Source organism: Ailuropoda melanoleuca, chromosome 12 (assembly GCF_002007445.2).
Source record: "Ailuropoda melanoleuca isolate Jingjing chromosome 12, ASM200744v2, whole genome shotgun sequence".
NCBI classification, from domain to species: Eukaryota; Metazoa; Chordata; class Mammalia; order Carnivora; family Ursidae; genus Ailuropoda; species Ailuropoda melanoleuca.
Window position 1 is genome coordinate 51,859,997 of NC_048229.1, and position 18,070 is coordinate 51,878,066.

At 38.1% G+C, this 18,070-nt stretch overlaps 1 protein-coding gene across 16 annotated transcripts in view; it reads left to right on the forward strand.

Moving 5' to 3' along the window:
* The window catches only part of CHD9 (chromodomain helicase DNA binding protein 9), a 218,217-nt gene that overhangs the window by 193,292 nt on the left and 6,855 nt on the right, over positions 1-18,070 (forward strand). For 12 of the 16 annotated variants that reach the window (XM_011220466.3, XM_034638803.1, XM_034638802.1 and 9 more), the window contains 7 exons: positions 250-413; positions 1,143-1,415; positions 2,157-2,325; positions 7,908-8,047; positions 8,612-8,833; positions 12,806-12,934; positions 15,850-15,954. In XM_011220466.3, coding sequence (XP_011218768.1) covers positions 250-413; positions 1,143-1,415; positions 2,157-2,325; positions 7,908-8,047; positions 8,612-8,833; positions 12,806-12,934; positions 15,850-15,954 — 1,202 coding nt within the window. The remainder of the gene's footprint in view (positions 1-249; positions 414-1,142; positions 1,416-2,156; positions 2,326-7,907; positions 8,048-8,611; positions 8,834-12,805; positions 12,935-15,849; positions 15,955-18,070) is intronic. The other 4 variants (XM_034638811.1, XM_034638813.1, XM_034638810.1 and 1 more) reach the window with 3 other exon arrangements.

An 18,070-nucleotide genomic window follows, 5' to 3' on the forward strand; every position in this document is an offset into this window, starting at 1 on the left:
GGCTCGATCCCAGAATGCCGGGATCACGCCCTGAGCCGAAGGCAGACGCTTAACGACTGTGTCACCCAGGCGCCCCTGTGCTAATTTTTTAAACAATGAATATTATATTCTAGGTGAATTTTTTCCTTTTTTTTTCCATTTATTTTTCTTTTTCCTTTTTAAATATACCTGAATAATTATATAAGATTTGAAAAGTATATATAAACTTGCTTTATGCCATCTTCTTGAAACAGTTATAATTGTTCTTAGCAGAAGGTACCCCTCACGTGAAAGCCTATGATGAAGAAAGTGTTGCGTCACTGAGCACTACCCAGGACGAGACCCAGGATAGTTTCCAGATGAACAATGGGACACCAGAGTCCGCTTACATCTTACAAGGGGGATACATGCTAGCAGCTTCATATTGGCCAAAGGTAAATGGATAATGTCCTCCTGGAACAGATCATTTTTTGAGTGTTTTTCTTATTGCTTTAATGGTAGATACTCTTCTCATATGGAAAAATAGGTCACCGTAAAACAGAGGGTGGCATTTTGGTGTTAGCATCAAATGTATCAACTGCTATTATCAAGTAAATAGGTGTACTTGAATGTGTGTATTTCTCAACATAACCTTAGAATGTTTAGAATAAGAGATAGTGAACACATATTCACATACAAGTCAATATTCAGGTGCTTATTTATGAAATAGGTGCTTTGAGCTGAGTCTCCTCGGAGAAATTTACCATAGTCATCAGAGACTTAGGAAAAAAGTTCACTTAGGTGCATATACTTTCAGTGGTAGAAGTTCAGACTGGATTAATGCAGTTCTTTCGGTATGTGGCTAGACTAGGTCAAGAGTGCTTAGCTTTAGGAGAACTCTACTCTGACCTGGTTCTGAGTTGTTTGAATTTTTACAAGCAACTTGTATTACTTGTGTAATTATAAAAATAACAGAAGACTGTCCTATCGTAACTATTTTTGAACTCCGGTGGAAATTTGTACTTGAATTCTTACAGAATTATGAGTGGGTGTGTGAATATGTATACATACCAAATGCACGTATGTTGTACGGGAGTTAAATCCATCAAGGCCCTGAGCCATTTCATCTCCAAAGATCTGGCCTGATTGTTAAAATCACATTTGGTTGTGGCATGCTCTTCCAGGACCGCGTGATGATCAACCGGCTGGACAGTATATGTCAAACAGTGCTGAAAGGGAAGTGGCCTTCAGCTCGAAGAAGTTACGATGCCAACACAGTGGCTTCTTTCTATACCACAAAACTGCTGGACAGTCCTGGCGCAGCTACAGAATATAGCGAACCCAGTGTACCCACTCCCCCAGGTGCCGGTGTTAAAGAAGAACACGATCAGTCAACACAGATGTCAAAGGTGAAGAAGCATGTACGAGAAAAGGAGTTTACAGTGAAAATCAAAGACGTATGTTTATTTTTATTGCCCTAGGACCCGATTGCGATTACGTGTGCAGCATGCTTTTTCTGCAAGTGGCTGCCTGCTCTCACTCTTACTTCCTTCACATACTTGTTTTCTGGTATTTGGATTGTTTTCTTTTTGATATCCAGGTTATTAAACTTGAATATTCTACTAGAAGGATCATCATTTAATATGTTTCTCTACCTGTACTTCTGAAAATAGTCCTTCTGCCAATCAAGAATGCTTTTCTTAAACAGTCTGACAAATTCTAATTGTTTTGGTTCTTTTATATAATGTTTAAATGGTATGTCAGTGCACTTCCTCTTTTAAACATTTAGCATGCCATGTTATCAGTAACATTTCATTTTTCAGTATGATTTTTGAAGCTAAATGGATTACTCCGTGTGTAATACATGGGTAACGTCCTCTGAAATGTCATTTGAATAATGTACTTAGAGATGTATGTCTGAAGCCGATAGTGTTACGATGTATTAGTCACATGAAAAACTTTGTTTTGCTCAGAAAACTGTGCATAGTACCTGGATTTTGTTTTCTTTTAAGATAGAAAACTCAATATTCATCACAGAAATGGGTTGATTTTTTTTTCTTTATCTCTGAATAAGGAGAGAGAATTTGATTAATGTTTCAGGGTTTTTACTTCACTTTTTCTAAGTAAAAAAAATTCTCTTAATAACTGAAATGAGTTTTTGTAATTTTTTCTTTCTTGGTAATGGTGTTTGTTAACAGGAAGGTGGTTTGAAGTTGACATTTCAGAAGCAAGGGCTTGCTCAGAAAAGACCGTTGGATAGTGAAGACGGTGCCCTGGGGCAGCAGCAGTACCTCGCTCGGCTTCGGGAGCTGCAGAGTGCATCAGAGACCGGCCTCGCCAGTTTCCCCAAATCCATGCCAGTATCAGGTGACTAGGATGATAATGACTGCCTTGGCATGCGGTTCTCCTACTGTCATTTCCAAATTCTCTTTTATTTATTCCCATTTATATATATAATATAATTCTAGATCTTTAGATCTTAGTTAATACCCATTGGGGCTTTTAAATATGACATTTTAAAGCAGGGTGCAATTTTGTTTAGGGGTCCTAAATATTTGGGTGGAAATATTCTGTCAAGTAGTTCTATACAGATAGAAGTTCAAACAGCATTTCAACATGAAAGCAGGTTGTGAATGTAAAGGCAAACACCTAAATCACAAATTAGTGGTGATTAGTAGAGGAGGTTAAAATGAGAAGTTCTAGAAAGACTTTAGAGATAGTGTAGTTCAGTCATCTGCAGGATAGAGGAATTGTTATAACTATTCCCTGAAAGGTAATCCTTCATTCTCATGGAATATTTGCAGGAAAAGATTGTTCCGACCTCAAACAGCCCTTTTTATTATTGGGCAGCCCTGATTATCGCAAAATTCCTTCTTATTTAGAAGCAAATTTTGCCCGCAATTGGTTTTTCTTAATGATTGAAATTGTCTTTAAAGGCATCACAGAATCAATTTATTCCTGTGTCTACATGATAATCTTAACATTTTGAAAGCGACAAGCGAATCTCCTTCTCTTGGGACTGTATCTCTTCTAACTTTTTGACACTTTGAATCAACAGTATTTATTAAGTATCAGATTGGAGCCACAAATTGTGTGCTCTATTGGCATTGGGGAATCCATAAGAAACTTGTTTTGTTGCTGTGTGTCCCTTTTATAAAGTGTATCAAAAGTTGAGAATTTTACTCATGATCAGCTGAATCTTTAAAAAGTGCAATGATTAAAGCAGATTAACGACTTGAATTCCCATTATACCTTCCATTCACATAAGGCTAAGGACTGCTTCAGTATTCCACTAAATCTGGTTGCCATGCAGTACTTGGAAGCATTTCAAAACTCCTGTTGTGCATGTGTATGGTGTGTGGAATTCCTAGGATTGGGAAACATGATGCTTTATTATACGTGTTAAATTGATTGCTATTCCCAATTGCTGCTACCGTGACTTTTTAGTTATAAATTACAATTGAATTATAAATTAGTATCGTCAGCATTACTTTGGTCTCTTACAGATTCATTAACCATTCGTGGTAATTCTCCAGTTCCTGGACTTTCAGACATGTTTAGCTTGCAGTTCAAATATGAATCAACCATGCTTCTGTCATTGAAGTATAACTTCCCAAACCGTGCTTTTCATTGACAATACTGTATTTAGGGAGCTCTGGTTTGTTTGTTTTTTTATAAGAAAATGGCAGGGGCAGGGCAGGGGGGGGTGGTGCCTGGGTGACTCAGTCAGTTAAGTATCTGCCTTCAGCTCATGTCATGATCTCAGGGTCCTGGGATCGAGCCCCATGTCGGGCTCCCTGTTCAGCGTGGATTCTGCTTCCCCCTCTCCCTCTGCCTCTCTCCCTGCTCGTATGCTTGAGCATGCTCTCTCTCTCTCTCTCTGTCAAATAAATAAAATCTTAAAAAAGGGGAGATAAATGGGTGATGGGCATTAAGGAGGGCACGAGATGGAATGAGCATTGGGTGTTATATGCAACTGATGAATCACTGACTCTGCCTCTGAAACTAATACACTATATGTTAATTAATTGAATGTAAATAAAATTTAAAAAAAAGAAATATCACTGTTTGTACTCTGATAACTCCACTATAAAATGGGATTGACATTTCTATCATCTGAATATTTTATTGCTATTGCAGCTGAAGGTTGTACAGCCTTCACCTTTATGTAACTCTTGGGTAAATAATATTTTCTTTAATAGTATAAGCAGTAATTATAACGCAATCTGCAGTAATACAAAATATTTAAAAGCCTTATACATTAAAACTAGATAGAGTTATTATCTAAGCATTATAGCTCATCCATCTTAATAATTGCAAATGTGAAATCTAGATTTGCCTTCCAACACGACTCTCAGGAAATCTGTTAACAATTTTTTGCCTTTTCTTGTGTGTGAAATGAAGGGTTGGGGCTGGAGAGAGGTAGCATTGTTGGGTGGGTTAAGTAATATATGTAGAGTGGCTATTATGGAGCCTGGCACTTAATTAGATGCTAAACCGATGTTAAAATTTAACCAATGTTAAAATCTAAACCTAACAACAGGTTTTAGAATTAGATACTAAATGAATGCTTTATTATGGTTATTAATATCCCAATGCCTAAGCCCTTTTTACATTTATGTGGGTACCCTCTGAATTTTATCTGAAGGTTTCAAGTAAAGATACAAGTTGTAATATAATTTAATTAACGAAGGAAACAGTAAAAGAGCATAAATGACAGTAGAACAAAACTAAAGAGCCCATTCCAGAAACTACCTAGAATAGTGACCAGATGATGGAGCCGCGGAACAACTACCTAGAATAGTGACCAGATGATGGAGCCGCGGAACAACAACCCGGGGTTGAATTCTGTCATTTACTGGCTGTGACATTGGGCCAGTAACTTAATGTTTCTGATCTCATTTATAAAATAGGCTTAATAATACCTCTGTGTTTTTGTTGTTTTGTTTTTGATGATTTAAGAAAACATTTGTTAAACCTAGCTCAGTGTATGGCACTTAGTAGGCATTCAGCAAAAAGAAGCTATTTTTAATGTTGTTATAATTACATCTAAGATAAATGCAATACAAGCTTTATAGAGTAGATTAGGTTAAATTTTCCGTTTTGGATTCTAGCTTAACAGTAATGTTCCTAAAAGTTGCTCTCAGAAGTAAGTGTAGGTAGCTGTTTTGCTGTTGTTGTTGTTGTTTTTAAGAATTTATTTATTTGAGAGAAAGAGATAGCGAGAAAGAGCATGAGCAGGTGAGGAGAGGGAGAACCAGCTCCCCGCTAGATCCCAGGACCCTGGGATCATGACCTGAGCCGAAGGCAGACGCTTAACCACCTGAGCCACCCAGGTGTCCCAGTAGCTGGGTTTTTGGTTTTTTTTTAAGAAAAAAAAAGAAAAGAAAAGACATCACGAGAATACATAATTGGCCAAATACAATATGTTTATGAATGGCCAAATAGGGTACGTTTATAAATGTGCACTTTGGTGTGTATACAATTGTTTTTCCAGAGATAATTAAGTACGTTTTTATATAACTTTGGAATAGCAGTAAAGGGAAAGTAAAAAGTAATGTAAGACACTGTCTGCCTTTCAGTTGCTTGGTAGACTAAGACCTACATGTTAAAATATTAGACAAGACATCAAGAAAAAAAACCACAAGATAATATGTTTTACTATACAGCACATTATAGTTAAAAAATACTGGAGAAGAGGGAAGTCACTACTGTCTAGAAACTTAGGCAAAATCCTCTGGAAGAGGTAGAATTGAACAGGATCTATAAGAGGAAGACCAGATAATGGTCTTTCTGGAAAGTGACATTTGTGGGCGAGGGAGAAAAGGGGCAGGGAACAGCATGGACCGGAGACTTAATAGTATGATTTTGTGATAAGACTGACCCAGCTAGTGTGTAAATTCCTACTGGAGAGAGACTTATATGAAAGCAGAGCCTGCTTAGAAAAGGTGAATCCAGGGGCTCCTGGGTGGCACAGCGGTTAAACGTCTGCCTTCGGCTCAGGGTGTGATCCTGGCGTTATGGGATCGAGTCCCACATCAGGCTCCTCCGCTGGGAGCCTGCTTCTTCCTCTCCCACTCCCCCTACTTGTGTTCCCTCTCTCGCTGGCTGTCTCTCTCTCTGTCAAATAAATAAATAAATAAAATATTTAAAAAAAAAAAAAAGAAAAGAAAAGGTGAATCCAGATTATAAACAACATGAAAGCTGAGCTGGGGCAGGGATTAGGGGTTGGGGGTCATGCAGGAAAAGGGGCTGATGTAAGGCATTTCATTCATATTAGAATAAGAAGCCATGAGAACGTCTTATAGAACAGAATGGTACTTTTAAAGATGATACTTTGGGAAAGTTGGTTTATTATTATAGCTAAAATGTACTATAGTGAAAGTATTTTCAAACCATATTTACAATATTTTGTTAATCTGGTTATAATGAAATTCACTTTGTAGATAATGAAAGCTTTTTTTTTTATATAAAGTTATGTCACATTCCTATTGTCCTTTTACATGGAAGCATGGTTTTTAATCATTGTAACTAGCTCTTCCTTACAATATGAATTAAGGTACCCTTTTGGAACTGAGATGTGGTGAATATAAGTGGCCTCGATAAGGTTACATGACCAGCCAAAGGGCAACTCCTTATTCAAGGATACACTGTACTTGCTCTAAAAATTCTCCTTGAATGATTGAAAATGCATTTTGCACTATAAGCTGTGAACTACTTAAAAAAAAAATCTCATCCTTAATAATATTTTCTTTTTTCTTAAGATTTATTTGTTTTAGAGAGATAGGGAGATAGAGAGCAGTGGGGAGAGGCAGAGGAGAGGGAGAGATTGTCTTAAGCAGACTCATGCTGAGCACAGTCTGATGCGGGGCCCAATCTCACAACCCTGAGAACATGACCTGAGCCAAAACCAAGAGTCAGAACATAACCGGCTATGCCACCCAGGTGCCCCAATATTTTCGTTTAATAAGAGAGTTGTAGATTATGTACTTTTTGAGGACAGGAACTGCATTTAACTCATCTTTGAACCATGATAGTACCTCATACCTACATATAAGTTATTTGATAAATATGTATTTATTGGGAAAAAATGGCTGAATGCATGGAACTCTTTCATTCATACCTCTTAACACATTTATTGAGAGTCTGCTGAACTGAGGAATGTTAAAGATCAGTTTAACTTGACAACTAAAAGGTTAGTGGTGATCTTAAAATACCTTAAGAAGGCTGTCATGGTAACGAGCTATGGGACATTGAGGAATGTGTTGGTCGTGAGGAAGAGGAGCACAGCAAAAAACAACCTTTCAGAAGTTTGAAAGTTATAAAAAGGCTGAAAGAAGTTCATTCTTTGTTTGAGTTAGGCCGTGTTTTTAAGTTGAGAAGAAGACTCTAATTAGAATAAGATATTTTGGCACAAGAAAGTAAAGATAGTTAGAGTTAATGGATTCAAAGAAAAAGGAAGGTTTTGTCTTGCATATGAGAAAGACATGCTTCTTCCTCTAAAAGGGAAGGATAAGATGTGTGAATATCAGGGTCAAAAATTTGAAGAGGGGCGCCTGGGTGGCACAGCGGTTAAGCGTCTGCCTTCGGCTCAGGGCGTGATCCCGGCGTTATGGGATCGAGGCCCCACATCAGGCTCCTCCTCTATGAGCCTGCTTCTTCCTCTCCCACTCCCCCTGCTTGTGTTCCCTCTCTCGCCGGCTGTCTCTATCTCTGTCAAATAAATAAATTAAAAAATCTTAAAAAAAAAAATGTGAAGAGACAAATCAAAAAGTTTCTTAGAGTTCTCCAAGTTTTTAAGTGAGGAATAGGGGTGTTTTTAGCCCCAAAATTCCTTGATTTAGAATATGTAAAATAAGAACTAACACTTTCATATATTTAGAAAATGACTACTTTTAATTTGCGTAAAACCTAGATTTTGACCACTATTTTGCATTTTTTTTCATTAGGTACTTCCATTCAGTCAACCCTTGGTGCCAATGGAGTTAGATTGGACAACCAGCCTATAGTCAAAAAAAGGCGGGGAAGAAGGAAGAATGTAGAAGGTGTTGACATCCTCTTTTTTAACAGAAATAAACCACCTAACCATGTAAGTAAAAACTACTCATCCTTGAGTCCAAAATTCAATCCTAGTAAATGTACATATTGCTGTTTTGTGAATGTCTTATAGCATAAAAATATATTTAGGAAATTAGACTGTACTTCTGGATTATATCTCAGAGAAATCCAGCACTGACCAAGATTCATGAAAATTTTCAATTTGAAAAATTTAGCAGAATTTTAAACAACTTCCTTCTTTCCTCTTCAAAATGATTTGCCTTATTGGATCAAAACTCGAATGATAAAGCATAGAAATGNTATAGGGGGCGCCTGGGTGGCACAGCGGTTAAGCGCGGTCTGCCTTCAGCTCAGGGCGTGATCCCGGCGGTCTGGGATCGAGCCCCACGTCAGGCTCCTCTGCAATGAGCCTGCTTCTTCCTCTCCCGTTCCCCCTGCTTGTGTTCCCTCTCTCACTGGCTGTCTCTGTCTCTGTCAAATAAATNTCTTTGTAAAAAAAAAAAAAAAAATTTAAAAAAAAAAAAAAAAAAAAAAAAAAAAAAAAAAAAAAAAAAAAGCATAGAAATGAAATTTTCCCTTGGTTGTTTTTCTGCAGGTTACTTTAGGCTTAACCACCTCACAGGTTTCTACAGGGATAAATCCAGCACTGTCCTATCCTCAACCTCAAGGAATTCCTGATACGGAAAGTCCAGTTCCAGTTATTAACCTCAAAGATGGGACAAGACTTGCAGGCGATGATGCGCCAAAGAGAAAGGATTTGGAAAAATGGCTTAAGGAGCACCCAGGTTATGTGGAAGATTTAGGAGCTTTTATTCCTGTAGGTGATGCCTTACAAATCTTGATATATTTGATTTCTGTGGTTTATCAAATCCATAATGATGAAGCGTACATTTTTACCCACTTGTGTAAATATGTGTTCTGCCCAAGAGTTAAGGAAAATGAACAGAAAAAAAAGAATGACCATTTTTCCTATGATACAACACAGTACCATTTCCATTTTTCCATTCTGCATTTAATAATAAAAATCGGGGCGCCTGGGTGGCATAGCGGTTAAGCGTCTGCCTTTGGCTCAGGGCATGATCCTGGCGTTATGGGATCGAGCCCCACATCAGGCTCCTCTGATATGAGCCTGCTTCTTCCTCTCCCACTCCCCCTGCTTGTGTTCCCTCTCTCGCTGGCTGTCTCTACCTCTGTCAAATAAATAAATAAAATCTTTAAAAAAAATAATAATAATAATAATAAAAATCACCTCCAAATATACAGAGTATATTAGACCCAGTGAAGCTTGTAAAGATACAAAGTTTCCAGTCCTTTTCCTCGGGGAGTTTACTTTAAAATACTAATGGAGTATTTTAAAGTAATATTAAACATTTATTGAGACTTAGCTGTGTGCCTGGTGGCACTTAACATATATTATCTTATTTAACACTGCTAACACCTTTATCAGAATGGCATCATTGTAACAATTTTCTAGATAAATTAAAACACTGAAATTTGAAGTAAATAGTCCAGGCCACGCAGTCTTGAATCCAGTGTCCAAACTACTACTCGTAAGCTCTCGTTCAAGCTGTCACGGTACAACTGTTGTTTCTCTGCAGACGCACATTGAGTTTACACAATCAAAGGGAGAACTGTTACAGTTCATTTGCATTTTTTGTCCCCATCCTTTGTGCTCACTATCTTATAGGCATAGGGCTTTCTTACTCCCAGAAATCTATTACTTCATTTTGCAATACTTGACCATCAGATGCTGATGTATGAAATTTGCATCAGATCCTCCATATAGCGCAGGCAGCAGGCCTAGTGTATCTGCCTTCGGTAGAATGGAGAACCCAGCGAAGCGGTCTAGTACTCTGGGAGCTTCTGGAGGACTATGTCCTGCTCAGCTTTGTATCCCAGGACCTAGTATATAACTCCTGATCCATAGTATACTATCTAGCTCCCTTTAAATATTTACTGAGCCAATGATTAAAAACTGAAAGTCTTGGGGCGCCTGCGTAGCACAGTCGTTAAGCGTCTGCCTTCGGCTCCGGGCGTGATCTCGGCATTCTGGGATCGAGTCCCACATCGGGCTCCTCTGCTGGGAGCCTGCTTCTTCCTCTCCCACTCCCCCTGCTTGTGTTCCCTCTCTAGCTGGCCGTCTCTCTCTCTGTCACATAAATAAATAAAATCTTAAAAAAAAAAAAAAAGTCTTGGGGCGCCTGGGTGGCACAGCGGTTGAGCGTCTGCCTTCGGCTCAGGGCGTGATCCTGGCGTTATGGGATCGAGTCCCACATCAGGCTCCTCCGCTGTGAGCCTGCTTCTTCCTCTCCCACTCCCCCTGCTTGTGTTCCCTCTCTCTCTGGCTGCTCTCTCTCTGTCGAATAAATAAATAAAATCTTAAAAAAAAAAAAAACTGAAAGTCTTTTGAAGACTAAAAACTACTATGTAAAGGTAAAATTGTTATTTTATTTATTAGCAGAAAAAAATCACCTTGTTACTTTTTTACAACACGGAACCACAAAAGCTCCACACTCCAGTCCCTGCAGTGGTCTTTGTGTCTGTACTGTGTAGTTCATCCAGAATTTTACAACGCTATTATTGACACCAGGAAATCACCTGGTAGTCTAAAATAGAGTGCCTTGGACTCGGCTTTCAGATGCCTTTCAGATCCCTAGTTTTCTCTAAGGATGCCCCTAATTCTCAAATAAATTTTAATTACTTTTTCATTTTTAAAAAACCAAATAAAGCTTTTCTAATTGTGAGGGGAGGGGTTTTCACTAAATATGATGGGTAAGCATAAAACAAATACTGCAATTCTAATAATAATGAGAATCATTAGTTTAACCCTATAACAACATGTTAGAAAATAACGTGTTCAGTCAGTAGATTCTAACTGAGTAACTACTGTGTGCTAGTTCCTCTTTTAAGGGATGGAGGATAAAACCATGAGCAGTATAAAGTTCTTGCCCTTGTGGCACTTCTACTGGAGTCTGTAAGGGGCTCTCCTATCTTTCTCTCATCACTGCAGAGGAATCTTTATTAATTTTTTAAACTTATAGCCATTCATCATTTTAATTGCAAATTTTATGATAGTGTTTGAGGTAACATATAATATTAAGATTTTAAAACAGCGTTTATTGTGATAAAGAACACAAGATAATAATTAGTTTGATTTCTGAAGGATACTTTTTTTTTAAACAACATTTGTTGTGACAATACAAGATAATAGTTTTGGTTTCCGAAGGATATCTCACATTAATGATTTCTTAGCTTTCACACTCTATTGGGATATCTCTATAGCTAAATAGTTATAACATGATAGATACAGTTATATAATAACAGATATGTATGGAGTACCATGGAAACAGATAAAAGAATAATGATCGACTCTGCCTAGGCAAAGTATCTGGGGAAATATGGAAAGAAAATAGAGCTGACATATATGACTGGTGGATGATAAAGAATAAGTAGGCATTTGACCAGGTTAACACCAGAGGAGAATATTCTAGGCATTGTAAAACAAGTATGAAGTGTTTAAAAAAGGATAGGACTCTAAGGCCTATTCATAAAACAGCGGCCGGTCTGATATTGCAGGGTATGTGAGGGAATGAGTGGGGTATAGTAACTGGATAGAAAAGGTGAGTTTAGGTCCAGGCTGTGATGGAATGGGTCTGCCACGCTGAAGAGTGAGCATTCGTCTCTTGCAGTGTTCTCATTGGTCGGAAATAGCTACAAACATCAAACCCTGCTTTGTTAAATTGTAGAGGTGAGCGGCACGGTTTGATGGAAAGAGTTTCATAGCCAGATACTACCACCTGCTCGTTGCACGACCTCGAGGAAGGTAACCTCTCCAAGCCTTGATTCCCATTCATAAAATGCAAGAATAATATCTTTTAATATCGTGAAGATTACTTGAGGAAAGACTGTTAGTGATGAGAAGAGGAAAACCACAACTGGCACAAACATAGATTGTATCCACACAAAAAAATCTGCTGTTTTGGATGCAGTTTATCAGGAGAAAAAGTAAAGAACTGTGCAATTTAGAGGAGGCTGCTCCAGCGTTATCAGTAACTCCTTCAGACAACACTGGCAACACAGTGATCTGTAAGAGCATTTAAGGAAAGACCTCATTTCAGGAGTCAGAATGCACACAGAATGATAGTGTTTTGATTGCATAATGGTCTTGAATATTTGTTTAAATATATAATTTGAGGAGAAGATTTATATATTTTTAAAGTCATATTTAATACTTTTATTATATAGTTGACCCTTGAACAAAACAGGTTTGAATTGTGTGGGTCCCCTTATACATGATTTTTTTACAGTACGGTACTGAGAATGTATTTTCTCTTCTTTATGATTTTCTTAATAGCATTTTCTTTTCTTGAGCCTACTTTGTTGTAAGAATACAGGATATAAATATAACATGCTAAATATGTGTTAGTCAACTGTTTATATTATAAGTAAGGCCTCTGGTCAACAGCAGGCTATTACCAGTTAAGTTTTGGGGGAATCAAGAGTTACATGTGGATTTTCGACTATGCAGGGGCTGCACCCCAATCCCTATGTTGTTCAAGGATTAACTGTGTAAATGTAAAAATATTTAAAGTTTATTTTTAAAGTGTATCTAAAGTATATGTATAATATACTGAAGGTAAAATAGATGAGATATATGTATCTTCAATACATAATATGTATTATATATATGTATCTTCAATATTGTAGAATTTAATTACTTGGATTAGCTCTTTTGTACTAGTTGCACAAGTGAAGATTTTAAAGCTATTTCTTTGATTATATGTTTTAGAGAATGCAGCTCCATGAAGGGAGGCCCAAACAAAAAAGGCATCGTTGCAGAAACCCTAATAAGCTCGATGTTAATAGTCTTACTGGAGAAGAACGTGTTCAGCTGATTAACAGAAGAAATGCCAGAAAGGTATGTATATGTTTATTCTTAATCCTTTATATTTAGGAGATCTTTAGAACACTGCTTCATTATGTGGTATTTTCTAACAGACCTGGAAATGGGTTAAAGCTAGCAGATTTGTGGGAAAAGACATGGACTGTAATTTTACACAATCTAATTTCAATTCCCACATCTTTGGCTAAGCCATGGAATAAAGTAAGCAAGTCCCGTGACACATCGGCGCCTAAACAGTGTGACACTGCCAAAGGGCCCTGCGTCCAAAGCAGCGGTTCTCAGCACTGGGCAGTTTTGTCTTCCACGGACATTTTGCATTGTCTGGAGACATTTTTGGGAGCCCCACCTTGGGAGTTGGAGAGGTAGGTGTTGGGGAGGTGGCAGGCAGGGGAAGGATGCTGTTGGCATCCAGCAAGTAGAGGCCAAAATGCTGCTAAACGTTCTACAGTACGTAGGACAGTCCCTCCCAGTGCCCATCCAGAATGCCCACAGTGCAGAGGGTGAGAAACTGATGAGAGAGCCACCATTCTCATCAGGCCGTCATAGATTTACACTTTTATCACTCTAATTTCCTATCAGATGGCCATAAAGTGTCTTGTTCCTTTAAATCAGCCTATTACAGGGGCGCCTGGGTGGCTCACTCGGTTGAGCATCTGCCTTCAGCTCAGGTCATGATCGCAGGGTCCCGGGATCGAGCCCCGCTGAGCAGAGAGCCTGCTTCTCCCTGTGTCCCTCACCCCACTCGTGCTCTCTCCCTCTCTCTCTCTCTTAAATAAGTAAAATTTTTTTTAAAAAATCAGCATATTACATAATTTTCTGACAGTTGAAAATAAAATGTCTTAAACGTTTTAGTGCCTTATAGAATAAGGGCACTGCTGTGTTTATCTTACGGCTTTTTTAACTGATGAATGCTAAGAGTCCAGTTTTTCCAAATTCTATTTCTAAACCAAATGTGGTTCAACATTTGTGTTTCTCCAAATTGTTTTTGTTTATGGGTTGGTATATGTCTCCTTCACCTCAAAAGTAAATGGTAGAACACTTGTGGCACCCTTTTGTAGGCTTATAGCTCTGATATTTTTATTCTTTATTTTTTATATGGATAAGCATGCAACCAAATAAATAAAAAAGAATAAGAACAGCAAGTTTCTCATTGAGTTCCTTTACTCACAAATTACCTTAACAATTGTTTTAATATTGTTATATGCCCCAGCTCATTAAAATTAATACTGATTTTTCCCCAATTGTATGGAGAGAGCTTATTCAGCTTTTGTTAGTACTCTAAAATGATGTCATAGGGAGATTAGGGAAAGAACAAGATGATGTTTTAGTAGCATTTTACTTAATTTTGTGCTTTCATAGATTGTGTTACAAATCTTTGCACTTCAACTTACAACAAAAGTTAGCATTCCTAGATATGAATAAATTAGTCTTGGCCAGTTTTAAGGAAATGGAACAATCTTGTATTTTTACTTATTAGGTATTAAAGACTCCTAATTTTATCATTTTTTTTTTAAAGATTTTATTATTTGACAGAGATAGAGACAGCCAGCGAGAGAGGGAACACAAGCAGGGGGAATGGGAGAGGAAGAAGCAGGCTCATAGTGGAAGAGCCTGATGTGAGGCTCAATCCCACAACGCCGGGATCACGCCCTGAGCCGAAGGCAGACGCTTAACTGCTGTGCCACCCAGGCGCCCCAGCTATCTTTCTAATTTTATCTTTAATTGTTACAACCTGACAAGGGGCCTTTTCATTTCCCTTAATTTGTATTACTTATTGTTCTGAGTCTCAAGTGTATAGGCTTAAGGATTGAAAAGAATCCACCTGCTGAATCCCCATAAATCACGCAGAGGGCCTCCATTTAAACTGGAGCTTAACGAGGGGGGTAACAAAAAGGAAAAGGCAACAGAAACCTCAGAGACTAAGTAAAGACTGTAGGAAATAGCAGAAAAGAATACTTATAGGTATTATAACTGACCATATTAAAATCCTGTCTGTATTTTATCAAGAGATAGTATATATTCAGAAAGGTATGGAAAGAGGAATTACAAAGTACCTTTAGACTCCAAAGGAACATTAAGCTGGTAGATATAAATCATTTAAATTCAAAATGTTTTTAATTTCCTTCTAATTATTATATGTAGTTTTTAAATTTTTTCATATTGTGATTAGTTGATTATATCACTGTTCACATTCAAAAGATGTGTATATTTGTATATTTCAGGGTTTTAATTTAAATAATAGATAAGAGCATGGGTTGTGAGACCTGCGTTTGAAAGCTGGCCCTAACGCTTACTAGCTGGCTTTAGGTGACTTATATAACTTCTCTGAGGCTTAATTCCTTCATTAAAAAACGGAAATAATACTGTCTCAAAGGATATAGTGAGAACTAAAATAAATGTACATACTTAAAGTGCTTAGCGCGATACTTGGTGTATAAGAAGAAGAACTTATTTGTTATGTGCCTCACGCTGGCCTAAGGCACTTGAATTGTTTCATTTTATCCTCATAAAACCCTATGAGGGAAGTGTTGTCATAATTCCCTTTTTATAGATCAGAAAATGGAGGCTCAGAGAGATTTACTGATTTGCCCCAGTTGGAACAGCTGGTTAGTCTGACTCCAGAGGGTATATGCCCTTAACTAGGGTATGTTGCCTGTCCAGCATAGCAAGTGCAGTAAATGGTAATTACTCGTTTTACTATTTTAGTCACTTTACTTAAAGCACTGAAAATTTACATCCACATGGCTGTATAGTATATTAGCAGTGGTTTTGGCTTGTGGTAGTCCTTTTTAATATGGTAGAGGTCGTCAAAGGTAATTCAAGAAACACACGTGTCTTAAAGAAATAAACTCTGTGTAACACAGAATAAAAGCAAATGTCTTCATATTTAATAATATTTTTAAGTGTCTAACAGTCTTTTTCATTTACAGGTTGGAGGTGCATTTGCTCCCCCTTTGAAAGATTTGTGTAGATTCCTAAAAGAAAATTCAGAATATGGAGTAGCTCCTGAATGGGGAGATGTTGTTAAGCAGTCTGTGAGTAATTTCATAAATACTAACTCACACATCATCTTAAAAATTAGATGCCATTTAGTCAGACTGAGAAAGACAACTACCATACGATTCTACTCATAAGTGGAATCTAAAACCAGAAACAAAACAAACAAAAAGCAGACTGAGATCTATAAATACAGAGAATAAACTGGTGGTTGCCAGAGGGGAGGTGGGTGGGGAGGTGGGCACAATGGATGAAGGGGAAAGGGAAGTGCAGGCTTCCAGTTACAGAATGCTTAAGTCACGGGGCAGATGGCAGCTGCACCACGGTGAGCGCAGCATAATGTCTAAGCCTGTCAAATCACTAAGTTGTACACCTGAAACTAATACAACATTGGGTGTCAGCTATACTCAAATTAAAAAGGAAAGTTAGCTGCCATTTAATTATATCAGAGATGAAATTTTAAGTTAAGCATTAATATTGTGTGAACATGAGCCAGTGTTTAGTTCACAGTTTTTATTTTGCAGTACACGTTACAAATTTCTCCGCTGTGTGTGGAGTTAGAATGCGGAATCAACATACACTGATCTGTTTTTATTTTAACCTCCAAGATGATTATTTGAGCACGGCCACAAAGATTAACCAAAGATGTGGGGGAAAAAAGATATAAGGATATTCATCACAGTATAGTAGTAAAAAATTGGGAATGTATTAGTGGTCCATCCATATATTGGAAAACTGTGCAACTGTGCAAAAATTATACCTTAGAAGAAGAACATCTAATGACAAGGGAGGAAAAGGTGACAGTGTGTTAAAACAGAGTGGTAATTAAGCTCTCGGAAAAGCAAAGCCTAACCGTGTGGTAAATGCTGAATAAAGAATAGCTGTTATTTCTACAAGTGTCCAAATGAAAAGGGCAGGCTATAAAACTATGTTCATTGTGATTCTATTTATTTTAGAAATGGAAGTGGGGAGAATTGTAGAATCTGTATACATGCACAAGGGAAAAATGAAATATCCATCCTAAAATGTTAGCAGTGGTTCTCTCTGAATGGTGACATCATAGATGACTTTTTTGCTGTTGTATTTTTTCACTGTCTTGTTTTCTGCAATGAACCCTAATGCTTTTGTAGAGAGAGCAAATAAGTTGATCAGCTCAAAACAAAATTTTAAAATAGTACCATGTGAGTCTTTGAAACTGTTGTCTAGGGGTGCCTGGCTGGCTCAGTCAGGAGATGATCCGACTCTTAACCTCAGGGTCATGAGTTCAAGCCCCACATTGGGCGTGGAGCCTACTTAAAAAAAAAAAAAAAGGTATTGAAACTGCTGTGTAGAGCTGTCTAGAGCTGTCACAGATGGTAACCACTAGGCACGTGTGGTTATTGAGCACTTGAGGTGTGGCTGCCTGAACTAGGATGTGTAATGAGTGTAAAACACTGGTTTGGGATTTTGGGGGTTGAGTATAGTTGACACACAATGTTACATAAGTTTCAGGTGTACGACATAGTGATTTGACAAGTCTACGCATTATGCTGTGCTCACCACAAGTGTAGCTGCCACCTGTCACCATACAACACTGTTACAACATCACTGACTGTATTCCCTATGCTGTGCTTTTTACTCCTGTGACCTGGGGCACCTGGGTGACTCAGTCAGTTAGCATCCAGCTCTTTTTTTTTTTTTAAGATTTTATTTATTTATGTGACAGCGAGAGAGGGAACACAGCAGGGGAGTGGGAGAGGAAGAAGCAGGCTCCCCGCGGGGGAGCCCGATGTGGGACTCGATCCCGGAACGCTGGGATCACACCCTGAGCCGAAGGCAGATGCTTAATGACTGTGCTACCCAGGCACCCCAGCATCCAACTCTTGATTTTGGCTCAGGTCTTGATTCCAGGGTCATGAGATCGAGCCCCACTTCAGGCTCTGTGCTGGGTGTGGAGCCTGCTTAGGATTCGCCCTCTCCCCCTCCCCCCTTAATTAATTAGTTAATTAATTTTAAAAATTGTTCTCACGACTTAGGACATAAATGGAGCCTGTGTCTCCCACTCCCCTTTACCCATTTTGCCCATCCCCCCAACCTGGTTCAGGATTTTGAAGACTAAGTTTGGAAAAAATAGGAAGTATCTTTATTTTCATAGATTACATATTGAAATGGAAA